The following is a 23,970-nucleotide window of genomic DNA, read 5'->3' as shown; positions in this document are numbered from 1 at the left end:
ATGTAGCAATGAGGTTGTGCAGTAGGCAATAGGCCCAATACATTATCACTGCATATTGGCTATGCTTGAATTTTGAATGTTGTTCTTCTCAGACCATTTAGAAATTATATTCAAACATTTTAGGTATATACCTAAATCATATGATCACACAGGTAATAGATCATTTGTTTTATTACTTCTGAGGCACAGCTGAGTGATCATAATAATTAATTTATAGGAACACATTGCTATACTCATTTATTGCAGCTGCAGTGCTGGTTTTAGCTATAGACAAAAATTCTGAAAAATCAGAATGTAATTATTTATTTTTAGATTTTTTATTATTATTACTCATTGTTTTTTCACAAAAGTAGTGCACTGGGCCTTTAATAGTCCTGTATTAGCGGACTGATATAGCATCTGCAGTACGGGCAAAAATATTTTCCCAGCATTGAGAAACACTGAATTTGGACTTACTGCTATTAGCCCGTAGAAACGCATTGAATAACAGCTTCTTACATGGATAAACAGACAGTCCCCCCAAAAGTCTAAAAGTAGTTTGTTCTGAAGTGTCATGAAACTTTTTTGTTGTTGTATATATTTAACCTCTTATTTTAGGCTCTAAACTATCTCCATATATATGCTTCCATATATTTTTTTAACTGGTACCCGGCTACCGGGGCTTGTGGGCATCCTAGAGCAAAACAACCAACATGTAAGTGTTCGTGAGAGACTCACCTTTCCACCATATTAGTGTGTAGCCCAAACGGTTCGGACGCTACAGACACTTTCGTGAGAAGACTGATTTTCGGGATGTCTCGTGGTCTGACAAACACTGCTCTAGCTCTGACACCTTTCACCGCGGATGCAGTGGATTGAGATGCAGCCCATGCAAAATATCAGATACTGTATCTCTAGCTAAAATGGACAGATTTTTATGATGCTAATTAGATTTCCACGGGGACATCGACTCTAGGGAATTTTAAACATTAACTTACTCATAAAAACAGCAGCTCTTTGCTGTTGTCGTTGTGACTCTCTCTAGTCAACTTCGTTCGATGCTACTTTTTACAGTCTATGGCTCAAGGAAACTGTGCAGACACAGTGATTTGAGCTTTGATTGGCCAGTGGTAGGCCTATAAGTGCACTTGATTTGCTCTCAGGGCCTGCCGGGTAGGCGGAGTTCTACCTTCAGATACATGAAATGGTTAAAAACGGGAACACTTTGCCATTCCCGTGCTAGGGCTGCTGAATCAAGTGCACCTTGCTATAAGACTCTAAATTGAGCTCAGATGCATCCTGTTTCCATTGATCATCTGTGAGATGCTTCTACAACTTGATTGGAGTCCACCTGTGGTAAATTCAATTGATTGTTCATGATTTGGAAAGTCACACATCTGTCTATATGTGACCAACGGGTTCAAATCTGCCTTTTGTAGAACAAATATTTATATATTTGATAAAATGGTAAACCACACAACAGTTGAGGAACAACGGGAAAGTGATTTTGCTTTGAAAATTGATAAACTTGTAAGCTCACTTTTGAGAAAAATTTACTTTGAATGTTTTGGTACTACTACTGGAGAACCCTCCTTTGTCAACACCCATTCAGCATCGTTGTCATGTCCTGACCAGCAGAGGGTGTTGTTGTGTAGTTTTGGTCAGGACGTGGCAAAGTATGTCTGTGTATGTGTGTTCTGGGTGTTGTATTTCTATGTGGGTCTGTGTGGCTCCCGATCAGGGACAGCTGGTGATCGTTGTTCCTGATTGGGAGTCATATATTTAGGAGTATGTTTGTCACTTGGGTTTGTGGGTGGTTGTGCTAACACTGCTAGTCTTTTTTGTTTGTAGTAAGCATGTTAGCCTGTTGTGAGTTTCGTGTTTATTGTTTTCCTGTGTATACTTTGCTTTAATTTATTGTTCTTTACATTAAAAGATGAGTATCCACATTCCGCCTGCAGTTTGGTCCATTCAACACGGCTTCAACAATTATGACAATCGTTCACACCCTCTTAAGCTTTAGCCACACCGATCTCTTTAAATCAAAACAAATTTTATTTGTCACATGCGCCGAATACAACAACTGTTGTGATCTTACAGTGAAATGCTTACTTACAAGCCCTTAACCAAAAGTAAAACATTTACTAATTAAATAAATATAAAATATAAGAAAAATACCAAATTGAGTAACAATAAAATAATAGTAGCGAGACTACATAAATAGTCAAGGTAATATGTACTTGAAGGTAGAGGTAAAGTGACTTGCAGGCTAAATACAGCAGTGCTAAGAACAACCTCCCACAATACCCATAGCAAATACACTCCTAATTATAGGACCTTCAATCAGAGGCAACAATAACCAGCTGCCTCCAATTGAAGGCCCCAATCTCAATACATTAAACATAGAAATAAACACCCTAGAACCGACATAGAAATATACAATATAGAACTTAACCAAAACCCCCGGAATACATAAATCAAACGCTCCTCTACATAAACACACACTCAAAACCATATAAAACAAATACCCCCTGACGTGACATCGGGAGTCTTATGGCTTGGGGGTAGAAGCTTTTAAGAAGCCTTTTGGACCTAGACTTGGCGCTCCGGTACCTCTTGCCGTGCGGTAGCAGAGAGAACAGTCTATGACTAGGGTGGCTGGAACCTTCGGCAAGTTTTTGGTATAGAGGTCCTGAATGGCAGGAAGTTTGGCCCCAGTGATGTACTGGGCCACATGCACTATCCTCTGTAGTGCTTCGCAGTTGTGGCAGAGTAGTTGCAATACCAGGCGGTGATGGAACCAGTCAGGATGCTCTTGCTGTTGCAGATGTAGAACTTTTTGAGGATCTGAGGACTGTTGTGGAATATTTAATCAAAGGGAAGAGAGACTGCAGATTCTTTCAAACAACACTTTATTATGAGATTTGTACAAATGGAAAATCAACTACCCACTCAGCAGTGCATAGTTGAAAAGATCAACGAACAGTGCCGGTTCAATGCTTTTATAGAGAAAATACATACAACCCTTTTCTGTATACGTTGCAGTCAGCAGATAGTGTGTAAAAGGTAATTCGTTGTCTGTCTAAACTTAAGATAGCACAAGTTTAATAGCCCGAGGGCTCAACCGTCTAACTGCATTCACAACAACAAACACTATATTGTACTCCTTTCTGCAAGGTTCCATACATGTGACTTTCTGTAGATAGTAAACTCATGGGATTTCACATGCTGCGGTTGCACCCAAATGTCTCTTAGCTGTAAACCCAGTCTTATGACTAAGTCACACCAATACAAGTTTGTATCAGGTTAGAAAAAACACTAGCATATAACAAGAGACTATTCTTTAAGCAGTAAAACACAGGATAGCATGACTAATTATGTAATTTTCCACGACAGGACCCATGCCAAATCTTTTCAGTCTCCTGAGGGGGAATAGGCATTGTCGTACCCTCTTCATGACTGTCTTGGTGTGTTTGGACCATGATAGTTTGTTGGTGATGTGGATACCAAGGAAATTAAAGCTATCAACCTGCTCCACTACAGCCCTGTGGATGAGAATGGGGACGGGCTCGGTCCTCCTTTTCCTGTAGTCCACAATCATCTCCTTTGTCTTGATCACATTGAGGGAGAGTATGTTATCCTGGAACCACACTGCCAGGTCTATGACCTCCTCCCTATAGGCTGTCTCATTGATGTCGGTGATCGGGCCTACCACTGTTGTGTCATCGGCAAACTTAATGATGGTGTTGGAGTCGTGCTTGGCCATGCAGTCATGTGTGAACAGGGAGTACAGGAGGGGATTGAGCACACACATCTGAGGGGCCCCAGTGTTGAGGATCAGCGTGGCAGATGTGTTGTTACCTACCCTTACCACCTGTGGGTGGCCCGTCAGGAAGTCCAGGATCCAGTTGTAGAGGGAGGTGTTTAGTCCCAGGGTCCTTAGCTTAGACATGAGCTTTGAGGGCTTTATGGTGTTGAACGCTGAGCTGTAGTCAATGAATAGCATTCTCGCGTAGTTGATCCTTTTGTCCAGATGGGAAAGTGTAGTGTGGCGTGCAATAGAGATTGCATCATCTGTGGATCTTTTGGGGAGGTATGCCAATTGGAGTGGGTCTAGGGTTTATGGAATAATGGTGTTGATGTGAACCATGACCAGCCTTTCATTGCACAACATGGCTTGAAACATGTTGGTATTACAGACTCAGTCAGGGACAGGTTGAAAATGTCAATGAAGACACTTGCCAGTTGGTCAGCGCATGCTTAGAGTACACGTCCTAGTAATCCATCTGGCCCTACAGCGTTTTGAATGTTTACCTGTTTAAAGGTCTTACTCACATCGGCTACGGAGAGATTGATCACACAGTCGTCCGGAACAGTTGATGCTCTCATGCATGCTTCAGTGTTGTTTGCCTCGAAGCGAGCGTATAAGTTATTTAGCTCGTCTGGTAGGCTCGTGTCACTGGGCAGTTCCCTTTGTGCTTCCTTTGTGTTCCCTCTGTGCTTCCCTTTGTAGTCTGTAATAGTTTGCAAGCCCTGCCACATCCGACGAGCTTCGTAGCTGGTGTAGCACTATTCAATCTTGGTCCTGTGTTGAAGCTTTACCTGTTTGATGGTTCGTCAGAGGGCATAGCGGGATTTCTTATAAGCGTCCGGGTTAGAGTCCCGCTCCTTGAAAGCAGCAGCTCTGCCCTTTAGTTCAGTGCGGATGTTGCCTGTCATCCATGGCTTCTGGTTGGGTATGTACTTATTGTCACTGTGGGGATGACGTCGTCAATGCATTTATTGATGAAGCCAGTGACTCATGTGGTGTACTCCTCAATGCCATCGGAAGAATCCCGGAACATATTCCAGTCTGTGCTAGCAAAACAGTCCTGTAGCTTAACATCTGTGTCATCTGACCACTTCCTTTTCAGCAAGTCACTGTTACTTCCTGCTTTAGTTTTTGCTTGTAAGCAGGAATCAGGAGGATAGAGTTATTGTCAGATTTTCCAAATGGAGGGTGAGGGAGAGCTTGTTCCACGTCTCTGTGTGTGGAGTAAAGGTGGTCTAGAGTTGTTTTTTTCTCTGGTTGCACATTTAACATGCTGGTAGAAATTAGGTAAAATGGATTTAAGTTTCCCTGCATTAACATCCCTGGCCACAAGGAGCTCCGCCTCTGGATGAGCATTTTCTTGTTTGCTTATGACCTTATACAGCTCATTGAGTGCTGTCTTAGTGCCAGCATCGGTTTGTGGTGGTAAATAGACAACTCTGAAAAACATAGATGAAAACTCTCTTAGTAAATAGTGTGGTCTACAGCTTATCATGCCACTGATCCCGAGGGGTGCAGTGGTCTAAGGCACTGCATCTCAGTGCTAGAGGTGTCACTACAGACACTGGTTCGATTCCAGGCTGTATCACAACCGGCCGTGATTGGGAGTCCCATAGATTGCAACACTATTGGCACAGCATCATCTGGGTTAGGGTCTGGCCAGGCCGTCATTGTAAATAAGAATTTGTTCTTCAATGACTTGCCTAGTTAAATAAAGGTTAAATAAATAAAATAAAAAATATAATGAGATACTCTACCTCAGACGAGCAAAACCTTAAGACTTCCTTAATATTAGATTTTATGCAGCAGCTGTTATTTACAAATAGACTCAGACCTCCACTTATTGTCTTACCGGAGGCAGCTGTTCTATCATGCCGATGGACCAAAAACTCAGCCAGCTGTATGTTATCCATGTCGGCTTCAGCCACAACTTTGTGAAACTTAAGATATTACAGTTTTTAATGTCCCATTTGTTGGATTGTCTTGATCAGAGCTCATCCATTTAGTTATCAATTGATTGCACGTTGGCTAATAGGACTGATGGTAGAGAGGGATTACTCACTCGCCGTCAGATCTTTACAAGGCACCCCAACCTATGTCCCCGATATCTCGGTCTCTTCTTCATGCGAATGACGGGGATTTGGGCCTTGTCCGGTGTCTGAAGTAAATCCTTCGCATCTGACTCGTTAAATAAAAAATATTTGTCTAGTACGAGGTGAGTAATCGCTGTCCAGAAGCTCTTTCGGTCATAAGAGACGGTGGCAAAAACATTATGTACAAAATAAGTTACAAATAACGTGAAAAAACACACCCAATAGCACCATTTTTTTAAACGGAATCCATCTCCTCCGGCGCCATCATCAAGGGTAGATGCAAGCGTTCTGTACAACAACAGCAGTCAAGCACCCAAACGACCTTGCTAGCTACTTTCAATCAAAAATGAGGGAACAGCTCACTGAACATTACTCGCCCTAGCAGAGCTGGTTAGGTTATTATGTTATCCAGAGTGTTGGTGATTGCAACTGTGCTGTCAGATTGTCCGCTGGCCTCACAACGGCAGTCAAGCACCCAAGCTAACTGGCTAACATTGGCTAGCTTGCTAGTTACTTCCAGACACAAATGAGAGAACACCCCACTCTGACCATTTTACTCTCCCTAGCAGAGCTGGTTAGGCTTTTTCATGTTATCTAGAATGTTGGTGACTGTAACTGTGCTGCTGGCAACAATGTAATTATGATTTTTTGCCAACGTTTACTGACACCGGCCATATTCAGCAGGTTTTGAGCATTCGTAAATTCATTAGTTATTCTTTTGTTAAGACGTGTAGCTAGCTAACAATGAGCCATAATCCCAACTCATGACGTTACTACCCTGCATGAATCTGCAGGTAGCTAACCAATGAGGTTCAATGTTAGCTAGCTAACATTAGGCTATTACTAGACAAGCAAATAGCTCTGAGATACAAATAATAAGATCATACACGTAACGTTAGCTAGCGAGCCAGCCAGCTAACGTTAGCTAGCTACCAGTACACTTTAACTTGAAATGAAACCACTTTCTGTCAAAATTAAAAACGTGTTATATCTGAAAATTTTGCTAGATAAACTATCTTATCCGTATACATCATGGATGGATGCATCTCCTGTAGGATACCATGGTTGCCCTTAGTTTGCAGATGTAATCCAGAGACAGTTGTTTTCTACATCTCCTTAGCTATCAAACTTGAATTCCAATGATTTCAAAACTCAGTCCTCCAGAAATTGTGGAGCATACACGTAACATTAGCTTGCGAGCCAGTCAGCTAACATTAGCTAGCTAACAGTAGACTTTAACTTGACATTAGGCTCATGCAGTTTTACTACGCAATACATTTAAAGAAAGCTGTGTTAGACAGGATTACCTAGACATACTGACCAGCTGAAATAGACAGAAGCGTGCTATATGGCAGACCAATCCAAATTCAAGTTTGTTATTAAGGCACATGAAAGTTAAAATATTCGAGAAGGCATTTCTGCCAAACAAAACGCATTTTTTTACGCCTAGTTTCCTGAAACGGGTCACATATAAGGTCCCACAGTTGACAGTGCATGTGAAAGCAAAAACCAAGGCATGAGGTCAAAGGAATTGTCCGTAGAGCTCCGAGACAGGATTGTGTCGAGGCACAGATCTGGGGAAGGGTACCAAAACATCTCTGCAGCATTAAAGGTGCCCAAGGACACAATGGCCTCCATCATTCTTAAATGGATGAAGTTTAGAGCCACCAAGACTCTTCCTAGAGCTAGCCCGGCCAAACTGATCAATCTGGGGAGAAGGGCCTTGGTCAGGTAGGTGACCAAGAACCCGATGGTCACTCTGTCAGAGATCTTCTGTGGCGATGGGAGAACCTTCCAGAAGGGCAACCATCAATCAATGAAATGTACTTATAAAGCCCTTTTTATATCAGCCGAGGTCACAAAGTGCTGTACAGAAACCCAGCCTAAAACCCCAAACAGCAAGCAATGCAGATGTAGAAGCACGGTGGATAGGAAAAAATCCCTAGAAAGGACGGAACCTAGGAAGAAACCTAGAGAGGAACCAGGCTCTGAGGGGTGGCCAGTCCTCTTCTGGCTGTGCCGGGTGGAGATTATAACAGAACATGGCCAAGATGTTCAAACGTTCATAGATGACCAGCAGGGTCAAATAATAATAATCACAGTGGTTGTAGAGGGTGCAACAGGTCAGCACCTCATGAGTAAATGTCAATTGTTTTTTCATAGCTGATAATTCAGAGTTAGAGACAGCAGGTGCGGTAGAGAGAGAGTCCAAAACAGCAGGTCCGGGACAAGGTAGTACATCCAGTGAACAGGTCAGGGTTCCATAGCCGCAGGCAGAACAGTTGAAACTGGAGCAGCAGCATGACTAGGTGGACTGGGGACAGCAAGGAGTCATCAGGCCAGGTAGTCCTGAGGCATGGTCCTGGGGCTCAGGTCCTTCGTGAGAAGAGGGAGAAAGAGAGAGAGAAGAAGAGAGAGAAGGAAAAAAAGAGAGAGAATTAGAGGGAGCATACTTAAATTCACACAGGACATCGGATAAGACAGGAGAAATACTCCAGATAACAGACTGACCCTAGCCCCCCAACACAAACTATTGCAGCATAAATACTGAAGGCTAAGACAGGAGGGGTCGCCAGACATTGTGACCCTGTCTGACAATACCCCGGACAGGGCCGAACAGGCAGTATATAACCCCACCCACTTTGCCAAAGCACAGCCCCCACACCACTAGTGGGATATCTTCAACCACCAACCTACTACCCTGAGACAAGGCCGAGTATAGCCCACAAAGATCTCCCCCATGGCGCGAACCCAGACGGGGGCACCAACCCGGACAAGAAGATCACGTCAGTGACGCATCCCTCCTAGGGCCAGCATGGAAGTGCACCAGTAAGCCAGTGACTCAATCTGCATCTCTCACATGGATAGCCAGACCATTCCATAGAAATTGAGCTCAAAAGGAGAAAGCCCTGCTTCCAGCTGTTTGCTTAGAAATTCTAGGGACAGTAAGGAGGCCTGCGTCTTGTGACCGTAGCGTATGTGTAGGTATGTACGGCAGGACCAAATCGGAAAAATAGATAGGAGCAAGCCCATGTAATGCTTTGTAGGTTAGCAGTAAAACCTTGAAATCAACCATCGTCTTAACAGGAAGCCAGTGTCGAGCGGCTAGCGCTGGAGTAATATGAAAACATTTTTGGGTTCTAGCCAAGATTCTATCAGCCGTGTTTAGCACTAACGGAAGTTTATTTAGTGCTTTATCCAGGTAGCCGGAAAGTAGAGCTTTGCAGTAGTCTAATCTAGAAGTGACAAAAGCATGGATACATTTTTCTGCATCATTTTTGGACAGAAAGTTTCAGAGTTTTGCAATGTTACAGAGTCGGAAAAAAGCTGTCCTTGAAATATTATTGATATGTTCGTCAAAAGAGATCAGGGTCCAGAGTAACGCCGAGGTCCCTCAGTTTTATTTGAGATGACTGTACAACCATCAACATTATTTGTCAGATCCAACAGAAGATCTCTTTGTTTCTTGGGACCTAGAACTAGTATCTCTGTTTTGTCCGAGTTTAAAAGTTAAAAATGTGCCGCCATCCACTTCCTTATGTCTGAAACATAGGCTTCCAGGGAGGGCAATTTTGGGGATTCACCATGTTTCATCGAAAGTTACAGCTGTGTATCGTCCGCATAGCAGTGAAAGTTAAAATTATGTTTCCGAATAACATCACCAACAGGTAAAATAGTGTAAACAAAAGTGGTCGTAAAACGGAACCTTGAGGAACACCGAAATGTACATTTGATTTGTCAGAAGACAAACCATCCACAGAGACAAACTGATATCTTTCCGACAGAACATCTAAACCAGGCCAGAACTTATCTGCGTAGACCAATTTGGGTTTCCAATCTCTCCAAAAGAATGTGGCCTCCAGAAGAAAGCAGCACTAAGGTCTAGGAGCACAAGGACAGATGCAGAGCCTTGGTCTGACTCCATTAAAAGGTAATTTACCACCTTCACGAGCGCAGTCTCAGTGCTATGATGGGCTCTAAAACCAGACTGAAGCGTTTCGTATACATTGTTTGTCTTCAGGAAGGCAGTGAGTTGCTGCGCAACAGCTTTTTCAAAAAAAAATTCTGAGGAATGGGAGATTCGATACAGGCCGACTAGTTTTTTATATTTTCTGGATCAAGGTTTGGCTTTTTCAAGAGAGGCTTTATTACTGCCACTTTTAGTGAGTTAGGTACACATCTGGTGGATAGAGAACTGTTCATTATATTCAACATAGGAGGGCCAAGCACAGGAAGCAGCTCTTTCAGTAGTTTAGCTGGAATAGGGTCCAGTATGCAGCTTGAAGATTTAGAGACCAAGACTATTTTCATCAATGTGTCAAGAGATGTAGTATTAAAAAACTTGAGTCTCTCCCTTGATCCTAGGTCCTGGCAGAGATGTGCAGACTCAGGACAACTGAGCTTTGGAGGAATACGCAGATTTAACCTCTCTGGCGCAACAGCCACTTGAATCCAGTGCCGCCGTTTTTTGAAACGTTTAAAATACTATTACTTCAATTTCTCAAACATATTACTATTTTACAGCTATTTAAAGACAAGACTCTCGTTAATCTAACCACACTGTCCGATTTCAAAAAGGCTTTACAACGAAAGCAAAACATTAGATTATGTCAGGAGAGTGCCCAGCCAGAAATAATCAGACACCCATTTTTCAAGCTAGCATATAATGTCACAAAAACCCAAACCACAGCTAAATGCAGCACTAACCTTTTATGATCTTCATCAGATGACACACCTAGGACATTATGTTATACAATACATGCATGTCTGTTCAATCAAGTTCATATTTATATCAAAAACCAGCTTTTTACATTAGCATGTGACGTTCAGAAAAAGCATACCCCCCCGCAAACTTCCGGGGAATTTACTAACAGTTTGCTAAATTACTCACAATAAACGTTCACAAAAAGCATAACAATTATTTTAAGAATTATAGATACATTACTCCTCTATGCACTCGATGTGTCCGATTTTAAAATAGCTTTTCGGATGAAGCACATTTTGCAATATTCTAAGTACATAGCCCAGCCATCACGGGCTAGCTATTTAGACACCCGGCAAGATTAGCCTTCACCAAAATCATATTTCCTATAAGAAAAATGGTCTTACCTTTCCTGTTCTTCGTCAGAATGCACTCCCAGGACTTCTACTTCAATAACAAATGTAGGTTTGGTCCCAAATAATCCATCGTTATGTTCCATCAGCGACGTTTTGTTCGTGCGTTCTAGACACTATCAGAATGCTAAATCACGGTCGTGCGCATGGCGCAGAACGTGACAAAAAATTTCTAAATATTCCATTACCGTACTTCGAAGCATGTCAACCGCTGTTTAAAATCAATTTTTATGCCATTTATCTCGTAGAAAAGCGATAATATTCCGACCGGGAATCTGCAATGAGCTAAACAGCCGAATGAAAATACTCCACGGGGGTGAATCGCGCACGCGCCTAATTCAATGGTCCTCTGATGCGACACTTGGAAAAGGAGATAATTTGTGCCAGCCTGAGGCTGCCTCGTCATCGTTCAGGTTTTTCCCGGGTTCTGAGAGCCTATTGGAGCCCTAGGAATTGTTACGTTACAGCTAAGATCCTTACTCTTCAATAAACAGAGACAAGAACGACTCCTTGTCAGACAGGCCACTTCCTGCATGAAACCTTGTCAGGTTTTTGCCTGCCTTAGGAGTTCTGTTATACTCACAGACACCATTCAAACAGTTTTAGAAACTTTAGGGTGTTTTCTATCCAAACCTGAACAATAATATGCATATTCTAGCTTCTGAGTTGGTGTAGGAGGCAGTTAAAAATGGGCACATATTTTTTCCAAAATTCTCAATGCTGCCCCCTAGCCCGTAGAGGTTAAAGAGCAGTCCGTAATTTTCTTTCTAATGATCATGATCTTTTCGTCAAAGAAGTTCAGGAATGTATCACTGCTGAAGTGAAAGCCATGCTCTCTTGGGGAATGCTGCTTTTTAGTTAGCTTTGCGACAGTATAAAAAAAATATATTTTGGATTGGTCTTATTCTCCTCAATGAAGTTGGAAAAATAGGATGATCAAGCAGCAGTGAGGGCTCTTCGATACTGCACGGTACTGTCTTTCCAAGCTAGTCGGAAGACTTCCAGTTTGGTGGAGCGCCATTGCTGTTCCAATTTTCTGGAAGCTTGCTTCAGGGCGCGGGTATTTTCGGTATACCAGGGAACAAGTTTCTTATGACAAATGTTTTTAGGGGTGCGACTGCATCTAGGGTATTGCGCAAGGTTAAATTGAGTTCCTCAGTTAGGTGGTTAACTTCTCTGGGATATGTGGGACGTGTCCCACCTCGACAACAGCCAGTGATATTGCAGGGCGCCAAATTCAAACAGAAATCTCATAATTAAAATTCCTCAAACATACAAGTATTATACACCATTTTAAAGATAAACTTCTTGTTAATCCAACCACAGTGTCCGATTTCAAAAAGACTTTACGGCAAAAGCAAACCATGCTATTATGGTTTGCGGACAGTGTGAGGACAGCACCCCATCAAACAAACACAGATAATCAGAATTCAACCCGCCAGGCACAACACAAAAGTCAGAAATAACATATAATGCATGCCTTACCTTTGAAGATCTTCTTCTGTTGGCACTCCAATATGTCCCATAAACATCACAAATGGTCCTTTTGTTTGATTAATTCCGTCGTTATATATCCAAAATGTCCATTTATTTGACGCGTTTGATCCAGAAAAACACCGGTTCCAACTCGCGCCACATGACTACAAAATATCTCATAATTTACCTGTAATCTTTGTCCAAACATTCCAAACAACTTTCCTAAAACATCTTTAGGTATTTTTTTTACGTAAATAATTGATAAAATTTAAGACGGGATAAACAGCGTTCAATACCGGAGGAAAACAATGTGGAGCGTGCTTTCTGGTCATGCGCCTCTATCAAACAGTACACTTCCCTCGAGCCTCATTCTGAACAGCCGTACTTCTTCATTACACAAAGGAAAAACATCAACCAATTTCTAAAGACTGTTGACATCCAGTGGAAGCGATAGGAACTGCAAGCAACTGCCTTAGAAATCTAGGTTTCCAAAGAAATCCATTGAAAAAAGAGTGACCTCCAAAAAAAAAACCCTGCTTGGTTTGTCCTCGGGGTTTCGCCTGCCAAATAAGTTATGTTATACTCACAGACATCATTCAAACAGTTTTAGAAATTTCAGAGTGTTTTCTATCCACATCTACCAATTATATGAATATCCTAGCTTCTGGGCCTGAGAAACAGGCAGTTTAATTTGGGCACGCTTTTCATCCGGATGTGAAAATACTGCCCCCTATCTCAAAGAAGTTTTAACTGATTTGTGTACTCTGATGTCCTTGGGTAGGTGGAGGGAGTCTGGAAGGGCATTTAGGAATCGTTGGCTTGTCCGAGAATTTATAGCAGGCTTTTCATGATCCTTGGTTGGGGTCTGAGCAGATTATTTGTTGCGATTGCAGACGTAATAAAATGGTGGTCCGATAGTCCAAGGATTATGAGGAAAAACATTAAGATCCACAATATGGACAAAACTGAGTCGATGATGGCTCTGAAAGCCTTTTGGAGTGGGTCTGTGGACTTTTTCATGTGAATATTAATGTCACTAAAATATTATCTGCCATGACTACAAGATCCGATAGGAATTCAGGGAACTCAGTGAGGAATGCTGTATTCGGCCCAGGAGGCCAGTAAACAGTAGCTATAAAAAGTGATTGAGTAGGCTGCATAGATTTCATGACTAGAAGCTCAAAAGACGGAAACGTAGTCATTTTGCTATTGTAAATGTTAGCAACACCTCCGCCTTTGTGTGATGCCCAGGGGATATGGTCACTAGCGTAACCAGGAGGAGAGGCCTCATCTAACACAGTAAATTCATCAGGTTTAAGCCATGTTTCAGTCAGGCCAATCACATCAAGATTATGATCAGTGATTAGTTAATTGACTATAACTGCCTTGGAAGTGAGGGATCTAACATTAAGTAGCCCTATTTTGAGATGTGAGATATCACAATCTTTTTCAATAATGACAAGAATGGAGGAGGTCTTTATTCCACTGAGATTGCTAAGGCAAACACCGCCATGTTTAGTTTTGCCCAACCTAGATCGAGGCACAGACACGGTCTCAATGGGGCCTGCACCCTATCTCATTGTGGAGATAAGGGAGTTTGAGCCCTGTCTATGTTCGTAGATAAGATGAGAGCACCCCTCCAGCTAGGATGGAGGCCGTCACTCCTCAGCAGGCCAAGTGTGGTCCTGTTTGTGGATGAGTCCCAGAAAGAGTGCCAATTATCTGCAAATTCTATCTTTTGGGAGGGGCAGAAACAGTTTTCAACCAGCGATTGAGTTGTGATACTTTGCTGTAGAGCTCATCACTCCCCCTAACTGGGAGGGGGCCAGAGACAATTACTCGATCCCCACACATCTTTCTAGCTTATTTACACGCTGAAGCTATGTTGCGCATGGTGACGTCTGACTGTTTTATCCTAACATCGTTGGTGCCGAATTGGATAACAGTATCCCTATACTCTCTACACTCGGCAGTTTTAGCCTTAGCCAGCACCATCTTCAGATTGGCCTTATCGTCGGTAGCCCTGCCCCCTGGTAAACAGTGTATGATCGCTGGATGATTCTTTTTAAGTCTAATACTACGGGTAATGGAGTCGCCAGTGACTAGGGTGTTCAATTTGTCAGAGCTAATGATGGGAGGCTTCGGCATCTCAGACCCCGTAACGGGTGGAGGAGAGACCAGAGAAGACCCAGACTCTGACTCCAACTCGTTGCTTAATGGGGAGAACCGGTTGAAAGTTTCTGTCGGCTGAATGAGTGACACCGGTTGAGCATTCCTACAGAATTTCCTTCCAGAAGCCATGAGAATATTTTCCGGCTGCGGGGACTGTGCGAGGGATTTATACTACTATCTGTACTTATTGGTGGCACAGACGCTGTTTCATCCTTTCCGACACTTAATAAATTACCCTTACGTCTGAAGCTGGGCTTGCAGCTCGGCAATCCTCGCCATAAGGCGATCGTTCTCCTGTATATTATGAGTACAGCGACTACAATTAGAAGGCTTAATGTTACTACTTAGCTTCGGCTGGTGGAGGTCGTGTACAACCATATCCAGATAAAGTGTCCAGGGTGAAAACGTTAGCAGGAACGTCAACATCAAACCTTACAGCAGCACGAAAACAAGTCTAAGTTGCGACTGGAAATTACGTTCAATGCTTACCAGCACTCCACCAATCAGGCCTTTATGATAGAGTGGCCAGAGGGAAGCCACTCCTCAGTAAAAGGCACATGACAGCCTGCCTGGAGTTTGCCAAAAGGCACCTAAAGGACTCTCAGACCATGAGAAACAAGATTCTCTGGTTTGATGAAACCAAGATTGAACTCTTTGGCCTGAATGCCAAGTATCACATCTGGAGGAAACCTGGCACCATCCCTACGGTGAAGCATGGTGGTGGCAGCATCATGCTGTGGGGATGTTTTTCAGCGCCAGGGACTAGTCAGGATCGACGAAAAGATGAACGGAGCAAAGTACAGAGAGATCCTTGATGAAAAGCTGCTCCAGAGCACTCAGGACCTCAGACTGGGCCGAAGGATCACCTTCCAACTACCAGCACACAGCCAAGGCAATGCAGGAGTGGCTTCGGGACATGTCTCTGAATGTCCTTTAATGGCCCAGCCAAAGCCCGGTCTTGAACCCGGAGAGACCTGAAAATAGCTGTGCAGTGACACACCCCATCCAACCTGACAGAGCTTTAGAGGATCTGCAGAGAATAATTGGACAGAACTACCCAAATACAGTGGTACCAAACTTGCAGCAAGAATATTTGAGGCTGTAATCGCTGCCAAAGATGTTTCAACAAAGTACTGAGTAAAGGGTTTGAATACTTATGTAAATGTAATATTTAAGTTTTTTATAGATTTGCAAGAAATGTAAAAGAATTACGCATATCTGTGATAAGCTGATTTGTTAGATTTGTCTTAATGACCCCTTTGAAATCTCATATTTCTGCATGAAAACAAGGGTGAGGAAATATTTTTTTTTAAACTGTAAAATCCACTGTAAGTATACTGTACTTTCACTCAAAAACATTATTCATTAATTTCCTCACCCTTGTTTTCATCCAGACATATGATAATTCAAAGGGATCATTAAGATAGAGCTTACAAAGCAGTCTAACATAGATATGGATATTTCTCATAAGCTTGCCAATCAAGTCCCATGATATATACCTTAAAGCAATATTTCCTATCGACTTAAGGGTCCCGCTTTAAATGACGTGCAGCTTATGAAGCCTTCATAAAGCCTTCATTAGCACTACATAAATGTGTGACAAATACAATCAAGAGCATTATTGAATTACTATTTAATATTATGCATTTTAACTTAATTTCTATAAGCATATAATTTTTTGCATTTTCCTTCCTTCAGTGATCGACTACTGTTCGTTTGGGAATCACAGCTGTCAGCATGAGTGTGTGGATGTACTCAATGGCTATTTCTGCCGCTGTGCTGAGGGATACATGCTCCAGAAGGATGGAAAGACCTGCCAGAGTAAGTTTTACACACTTTAAAGGGCCATTGCAGCTGTTTTTATCTCAATATCAAATCATTTCTGTGTAACAATTAAGTACAGTACCTTACTGTGATTGTTTTCAATTAAAATTGTTAAAAATAAACAGCAAAGAGCAATTTCTCAAGTAAGAATTTTGCTAGGACTGTCTGGGAGTCGTCTGATTGGGGAAAGGAAAACTGAAAACTAGCTGTTATTGGTAGAGGTTTGCAACTCTCTTATTTATCTATTAGCTAATTTATTGCCAGGTGACGTCAACAGGCAGGCCAAACCTCTATCCAACCAAAACAGGCTGAAATTTCAGGCGGTCTCACACTAAAAGGGCATTATCATTAATTTCACAGTATTATTCCAACCTCATATTGTGGAAATACATATAAATCACATTTTTGACTGCACAATTGAATCTTTATAAAGCCAGGAGCACGCTTCAGCTATTGAACCCAAATATTGAAGTCTATGTGAGATTAATTGACAATTTCTTATTTATTTTTTTTAAATGAGACTACACATAGGCATTTGGGTGTACAACTGTTTTATTTTACATGGGGGGGAAATACTTTAATTTGGATGTTCGTAAAAAAGTGGTGACCATTATCTGTGTGTACTGTTACAGGTAGTCCATACGTGCCATATCTTCTGAACCAACATTAGATTAATAAACACTAGCTTAATAAGTGGTATGACCTACAGTAGTTACTCCTCTCTACTTAAAAACAAACAAACAAAAAAAGCTATCCAACCAAACCTTTGTTATCCAATTCACTTTCAATGAGTTTTCTAACTTAATAAAATACACTGGACTCAACTGGATATGGTCACTTGCCTAGTAATACTCAAGAAAGTCTCAAGATCAAACTGCTCTTTGACAGATAGGTCCCATGAACTGAAACCTTATATTTTCCCCAGGCCACATGCATGGATGACTATACCACCGAATGTAATATCAAAGCATTTATTCATTTATTACGTCATCATACATCTGCCAAAAAAAGTATATCAGTTATTTCTCCAATTGATACATCACATGCACGCATGCATACGATTATCTCCTGGTAATGCCTACTTGCCATATCAATATTTTTGTACTGTTTTGTTATTTATATGTGCCAGACGTGTCTACAATTACAGTGGTTTACGAAAGTATGCACCACCCCTTGTCATTTTTCCTATTTTGTTGCCTTACAACCTGGAATTAAAATAGATTTTGGGGGGGTTGTATCATTTGATTTACACAACATGCAACCACTTTGAAAATGCGAAATATTTTTTATTGTGAAACAAACAAGAAATAAGACAAAAAAATTTAAAACTTGAGCGTGCAATACTTTGTATACCTTTTGCAGCAATTACAGCTGCAAGTCTCTTGGGGTATGTCTCAATAAGCTTGGCATATCAGGCCACTGGGATCATTGCCCATTCTTCAAGGCAAAACTGCTCCAGCTCCTTCAAGTTGAATGGGTTCCGCTGGTGTACAGCAATCTTTAAGTCATACCACAGATTCTCAATTGGATTGAGGTCTGGGCTTTGACTAGGCTATTCCCAGACATTTAAATGTTTCCCCTAAACCACTCAAGTGTTGCTTTAGCAGTATGCTTAGGGTCATTGTCCTGCTGGAAGGTTAACTTCCGTCCCAGTCTCAAATCTCTGGAAGACTGAAACAGGTTTCCCTCAAGAATATCCCTGTATTTAGCGCCATCCATCATGCCTTCAATTCTGACCAGTTTCCCAGTCCCTGCCGATGGTATTCTCGGGGTGATGAGAGGTGTTGGGTTTGTGCCAGACATAATGTTTTCCTTAATGGCCAAAAAGCTCAATTTTAGTCTCATCTGACCAGAGTACCTTCTTCCATATTTTTGGGGAGTCTCCCACATGCCTTTTGGCGAACACCAAACATGTTTGCTTATTTTGTTCTTTAACCTCTCTAGGGGAGGTGGGACGAAATCGTCCCACACTATTCAACAGCCAGTGAAAAATCAGAGCGGCAAATTTAAAACCACAAAATGTCATAATTCAAAGTTCTCAAACATAGGACTGACTATTTTACACCATTTTATAGATACACTTCTCCTGAATCGAACCACGTTGTCCGATTTCCAAAAGGCTTTACAGCGAAAGCAAAACATTAGATTATGTTAGGAGAGTACATAGACACAAATAATCACACAGCCATTTTCCAAGCAAGCATATATGCCACATAAACCCAAACCACAGCTAAATGCAGCACTAACCTTTGATGATCTTCATCAGATGACACTCCTAGGACATTATGTTATACAATACATGCATGTTTTGTTCAATCAAGTTCATATTTATATCAAAAAACAGCTTTTTACATTAGCATGTGATCTTCAGAACTAGCACACCCACCAAAAACTTCCGGTGAATTTACTAAATTACTCATGATAAACGTTGACAAAATACATAACAATTATTTTAAGAATTATAGATACAGAACTCCTTTATGCAATCGCTATGTCCGATTTTAAAATAGCTTTTCGGCGAAAGCACATTTTGCAATATTCTGAGTACATAGCTCGGCCATCACGGCTAGCTATTTTGACATCCGCCAACTTCGGGGTCACCTAAACTCAGAATTACTATTAGAAACATTGGATTACCTTTGCTGTTCCTCGTCAGAATGCACTCCCAGGACTTCTACTTCAACAACAAATGTTGTTTTGGTTCCAAATAATCCATAGTTATATCCAAATACCTCCGTTTTGTTCGTACGTTCAGGTCACTATCCGAAGGGTAACGCACGAGCGCATTTCGTGACAAAAAAATTCAAAATATTCCATTACCGTACTTAGAAGCATGTCAAACGCTGTTTAAAATAAATTTTTATGCTATTTTTCTCGTAAAATAGCGATAATATTCCAACCGGGCAACGTTGTATTCATTCAAAGACTGAAAGAAAAAAATTGAGAAGTCTCGTGAATGCGCATCTCCAGTCTCACTGTCCCCAGGCTGACCACTTACAAACTCTGCTCCTATACTTTGCCCAGAGACAGCAGACACCCCATTCCACTTTCTGGCGGCTTTAGAGAGCCAATGGAAGCCTTAGAAAGTGTCACGTTACAGCACAGATGCTGTAATTTTGATAGAGATGCAACAGAAGGACAACAAATTGTCAGACAGGGCACTTCCTGCATGGAATCTTCTCAGGTCATATGAGTTCTGTTATATATACTCACAGACACCATTCAAACAGTTTTAGAAACTTTAGAGTGTTTTCTATCCAAATCTACTAATTATATGCATATTCTAGTTTCTGGGCAGAAGAAGGAACGGCGTGCTCGCGTGACCGCGCATATCCAATCCCTTTGTTGCCAGGCAGACCACTCAGTAACTGAGCTCCTATTATCTGCCCCAGTGACAGGAAAATGCTCAAACCACTTTCTGAAGGCTTTAGACAGCCAATGGAAGCCTTAGGAAGTGCAACGTTACCCCACAGACACTGTAGCTTCGATAGAGAACCAAAAGAAGAACTATAATTCTCAGACTTTCCACTTCCTGCATGAATTTTTCTCAGGGTTTTGCCTGTCTTATGAGTTCTGTTATACTCACAGACACCATTCAAACAGTTTTAGAAACTTCAGAGTGTTTTCTATCCAAATCTACTAATAATATGCGTATTCTAGTTTCTGGGCCAGAGTAGTAACCAGATTAAATCGGGTACGTTTTTTATCCGGCCGTGAAAATACTGCCCCCTATCCCAAATAAGTTAAGCAATGGCTTTTTTAGCCACTCTTCTGTAAAACCCAGCTCTGTGGAGCGTATGGCTTAAAGTGGGCCTATAGACAGATACTCCAATCTCCGCTGTGCAGCTTTGCAGCTCCTTCAGGGTTATCTTTGGTCTCTTTTTTTGCCTCTATGATTAATGCCCTCCTTGCCTGGTCCCTGAGTTTTGGTGGGCGGCCCTCTTTGGCAGGTTTGTTGTGATGCAATATTCTTTCCATTTTTTAATAATGGATTTAATGGTGCTCCGTGGGATGTTCAAAGTTTCGGATATTTTTTTATTACCCAACCCTGATCTGTACTTCTCCACAACTTTGTCCCTGACCTGTTTGGAGAGCTCCTTGGTCTTCATGGTGCCCCTTGCATAGTGGTGTTGCAGACTCTGGAGGCTCTCAGAACAGGGGTATATATACTGAGATGGTGACAGATCATGTGACACTTAGATTGCACACAGGTGGACTTTATTTAACTAATTACATGACTTCTGAAGGTAATTCGTTTCACCAGATCTTATTTAGGGGCTTCATAGCAAAGGGATGAATACATTTTTACGCACCACTTTTCCGATTTGTTATTATTTAGAATTTTTTTAAACAAGTTATTTTTTTCATTTCACTTCACCAATTTGGACTATTTTGTGTATGTCAATTACATGAAATCCAAATCAAATTAATTTAAACTACAGGTTGTAATGCAACAAAATAGGAAAAACGCCAAGGGGGATGTCACGGATGTTGAATGGAAGAGCGGACCAAAGTGCAGCGTGTGTGTCGTTCCACATTTTATTTACTCTGTGAAACTATGCAATACGCAAATAAACTGAACTGACACAACAAACCGTGATAGTGGAGAAACATACACTGACTCAAAATTAATCTCCCACAAACCCAGGTTGAAAAAAAACCCTACTTAAGTATGATCTCCAATTAGAGACAACGAGGACCAGCTGCCTCTAATTAGAGATCATCCCAAACAAACCAACATAGAAATACCAAAACTAGAACCTAACAACATAGAAATACAAAACATAGAAAAACACCCCCTGTCACGCCCTGACCTACTCTACCATAGAAAATAACATCTTACTATGGTCAGGACGTGACAGGGGATGAATACTTTTGCATCATTGGTATTACCAGGTCGCAGTTGTAAATGAGAACTTGTGCTCAACTAGCCTACCTGGTTAAATAAAGGTGAAATAAAATAAAATACAAATAAAAACTACAATAACTAAAACGGAAAACAGTCAGAAAGTACATTAGACTGACTGCCGGAAGATTTTTCTCAGCTGACCCTCAAATCCGCATAACGTTCAAGATGGTTAGGATGATCTGCCATTAGTAGTAAGCTGGACTGCCAGTTTGAAGTAAATGGGTATCACTACACCTAAGGTGCACACGCGTAATAAATTAATATTAGTTATAAGCATGTATGAGTTCATACTGTTTTACAGTCAACACATGATATCTCCTGTCTTTGGCAATTTTTCAACATGACAAAAGATTTTACCTCAGGATCATTATGGAATGATAAGACATTTTAAGACTGTCATAACTCCTTAAATAACTGCATGATAATGCATAATGTGTGTGTACCTTAGTGAACTGTATTCTGTACATGAAACCACAGCCATGCAGTAATCAGTTTCTCTGTTTTTTATGAAACACAGTGATGGACCTGTGTGGTGAGGGGAAGCATGACTGTGAGCAGATCTGTATCGCCTCGCCAGGCGCCTTCACCTGCAACTGCAACGCTGGCTACACTCTCAACAATGACAAGAAGACCTGCACAAGTTAGTGAGGCCAAACCGTACAATGTATTTAGCTGAAAGCAGATTTATCCAACAGCATATTTAAGGTGGCTGCTTGTTAAGGTTTGCGGTGATCATTGCGAGCACAACAAATCTACATACTGTTCCATATTGATCAAGCCCGAGACCCGTCTTTAAAATATGAATAGTGGAAATCTGTGCTAAAATGTCAATCAATCAAAATGATTGGTAGCGATTAACTTTGACTATATATCCATAACACATTCATTACACATCTATAAGTGTTTAATGAACATGTTATAACATGTCCCAACCACATTATTAAAGATTAATGAAATAAATCCATAGCATATCTATAGCGCATTCATGTCATGCTATGCAAGAGTTCATATTTAGGCATCTTAATAGATGCATCATTACAATGATAGAGTAGTGTCATCTTTATGGCTGTTCTGAAAAGTGTGCTTCTGCCATACCATTGTTATCATATATGCCAAAAGGCTAAATCTCATTTTGAAAATGTTGAAAATTAAGCTTACTTATACAACGGGTGTTTTGGAATTCCCATTGTTAGACCTAATGTTATAGTCTAGGGCAGCAGGTAGCCTAGCGGTTAGAGTGTTGGGCCAGTAGCCAAAAGGTTGCTGGTTTGAATACTCGAGCCGTCAAGGTGAAAAATCTGTTGCGGTGTTGCCAATTTAGCAAGTTTGTCACTATATTTAGCGAGTTTTCAGACCCCTCCAGAGACTTTTATGGGTAAAAGATTCTAGCGACAAATTCAAAATGCCATCTAGTGACTTCTGGGACAAATCAAGGAGCCAATAGCAGATCTCACTGAAAAATAGTTGGCAACACTGATCTGTTGATGTGTCCTTGAGCAAGGCATTTAACCCTAATTTGCTCCAGTGGCACCGTACTACTATGGCTGACCATGTAAGACAACACATTTCACTAGACCCATCTGGTGTATGTGATAATAAAACATCTGTTTATCCTGCCCATGATACACTAAATGCCATCCACATGGCGAGTACATTCAGAAAAAGTGCCACCATTTACGTTGTTACCAAGCAACGCACTACTCCTACTACTACTACTTTTACAGACCCACTGCCCAGCCATGCAATTTATAAACTTAATCACCACTGTAAAAAGCATCTAGGCATTATAATTTGCAAGATCAATACTGAAATTCGATCTCCACTGTGTCCAATAATAATGAACGGAACGAGACCAATGATTTATAAACAATATACACTAGATGACTGATAGGGGGCACTGTGTCCCATAGTAGGGAGTCGGAACGAGACCAATGATTTATAAACTATATACACTATATGACTGGTAGGGGGCGCTGTGTTGAAGCCACAGTGTCTCCATCTTGGCATCCCCTTACCATTTTACATTTTTGGGGGGAAGCTTTAGAAATGCATTTATTAATGTCTACATTAGCTTTTGCCATATGAGGGCGATTCGTGCAAGTTGGTGGAAGAACACGGGGGAGTTCTTATAGAACACCAGCAAAAAAAGCCTCTACATGTTGCTTATGAGTGCATTGCACACTACTTTTGGATTATAATTTGATTTTAAGGCTCGTCTGATTGTCCTGTTTAATTATAAACTTCAACCAGTAAAATGGCTCTTTGGCTAGGTTTTTTGATATAGCCTATGTCAATGAGCGTTAGCATTCCAACTAACAACTGCTGCATCCCAGATAGTTATTTTGCAAAGAGCACAACCAAATATAATCTTAGAGACTGTTCAAGCAATTTATAAGTAATATGTAAAATGTAAATCTAGACTATGTTGAATGGGCGCAGATGGCGATGGTTTTCTTACTGCAGCCAAGAGTCGCGTGCATCTGTGTGTGACGTCAGTGTGTCGTGTACTGGAAAAGGTTCTATTAACTTCTATGGGCTAGGTGGGACGCTAGCTATTTTACACCATTTTAAAGATAAACTTCTCGTTAATC

At 41.3% G+C, this 23,970-nt stretch overlaps 1 protein-coding gene across 2 annotated transcripts in view; it reads left to right on the top strand.

Annotated features, from left to right (window-relative positions):
• Nucleotides 1-23,970, top strand: part of LOC115151094 (matrilin-4) — a 62,017-nt gene that overhangs the window by 7,180 nt on the left and 30,867 nt on the right. For both annotated transcript variants that reach the window (XM_029695075.1, XM_029695074.1), the window contains exons 7-8: nt 16,345-16,467; nt 21,897-22,019. In XM_029695075.1, coding sequence (XP_029550935.1) covers nt 16,345-16,467; nt 21,897-22,019 — 246 coding nt within the window. The remainder of the gene's footprint in view (nt 1-16,344; nt 16,468-21,896; nt 22,020-23,970) is intronic.

Source organism: Salmo trutta, chromosome 16 (genome assembly GCF_901001165.1).
Source record: "Salmo trutta chromosome 16, fSalTru1.1, whole genome shotgun sequence".
In the NCBI taxonomy this organism is placed as follows: domain Eukaryota; kingdom Metazoa; phylum Chordata; class Actinopteri; order Salmoniformes; family Salmonidae; genus Salmo; species Salmo trutta.
The sequence above is the reverse complement of the archived record's forward strand: the minus strand, read 5'-3'. Positions and strand labels throughout refer to the sequence as shown.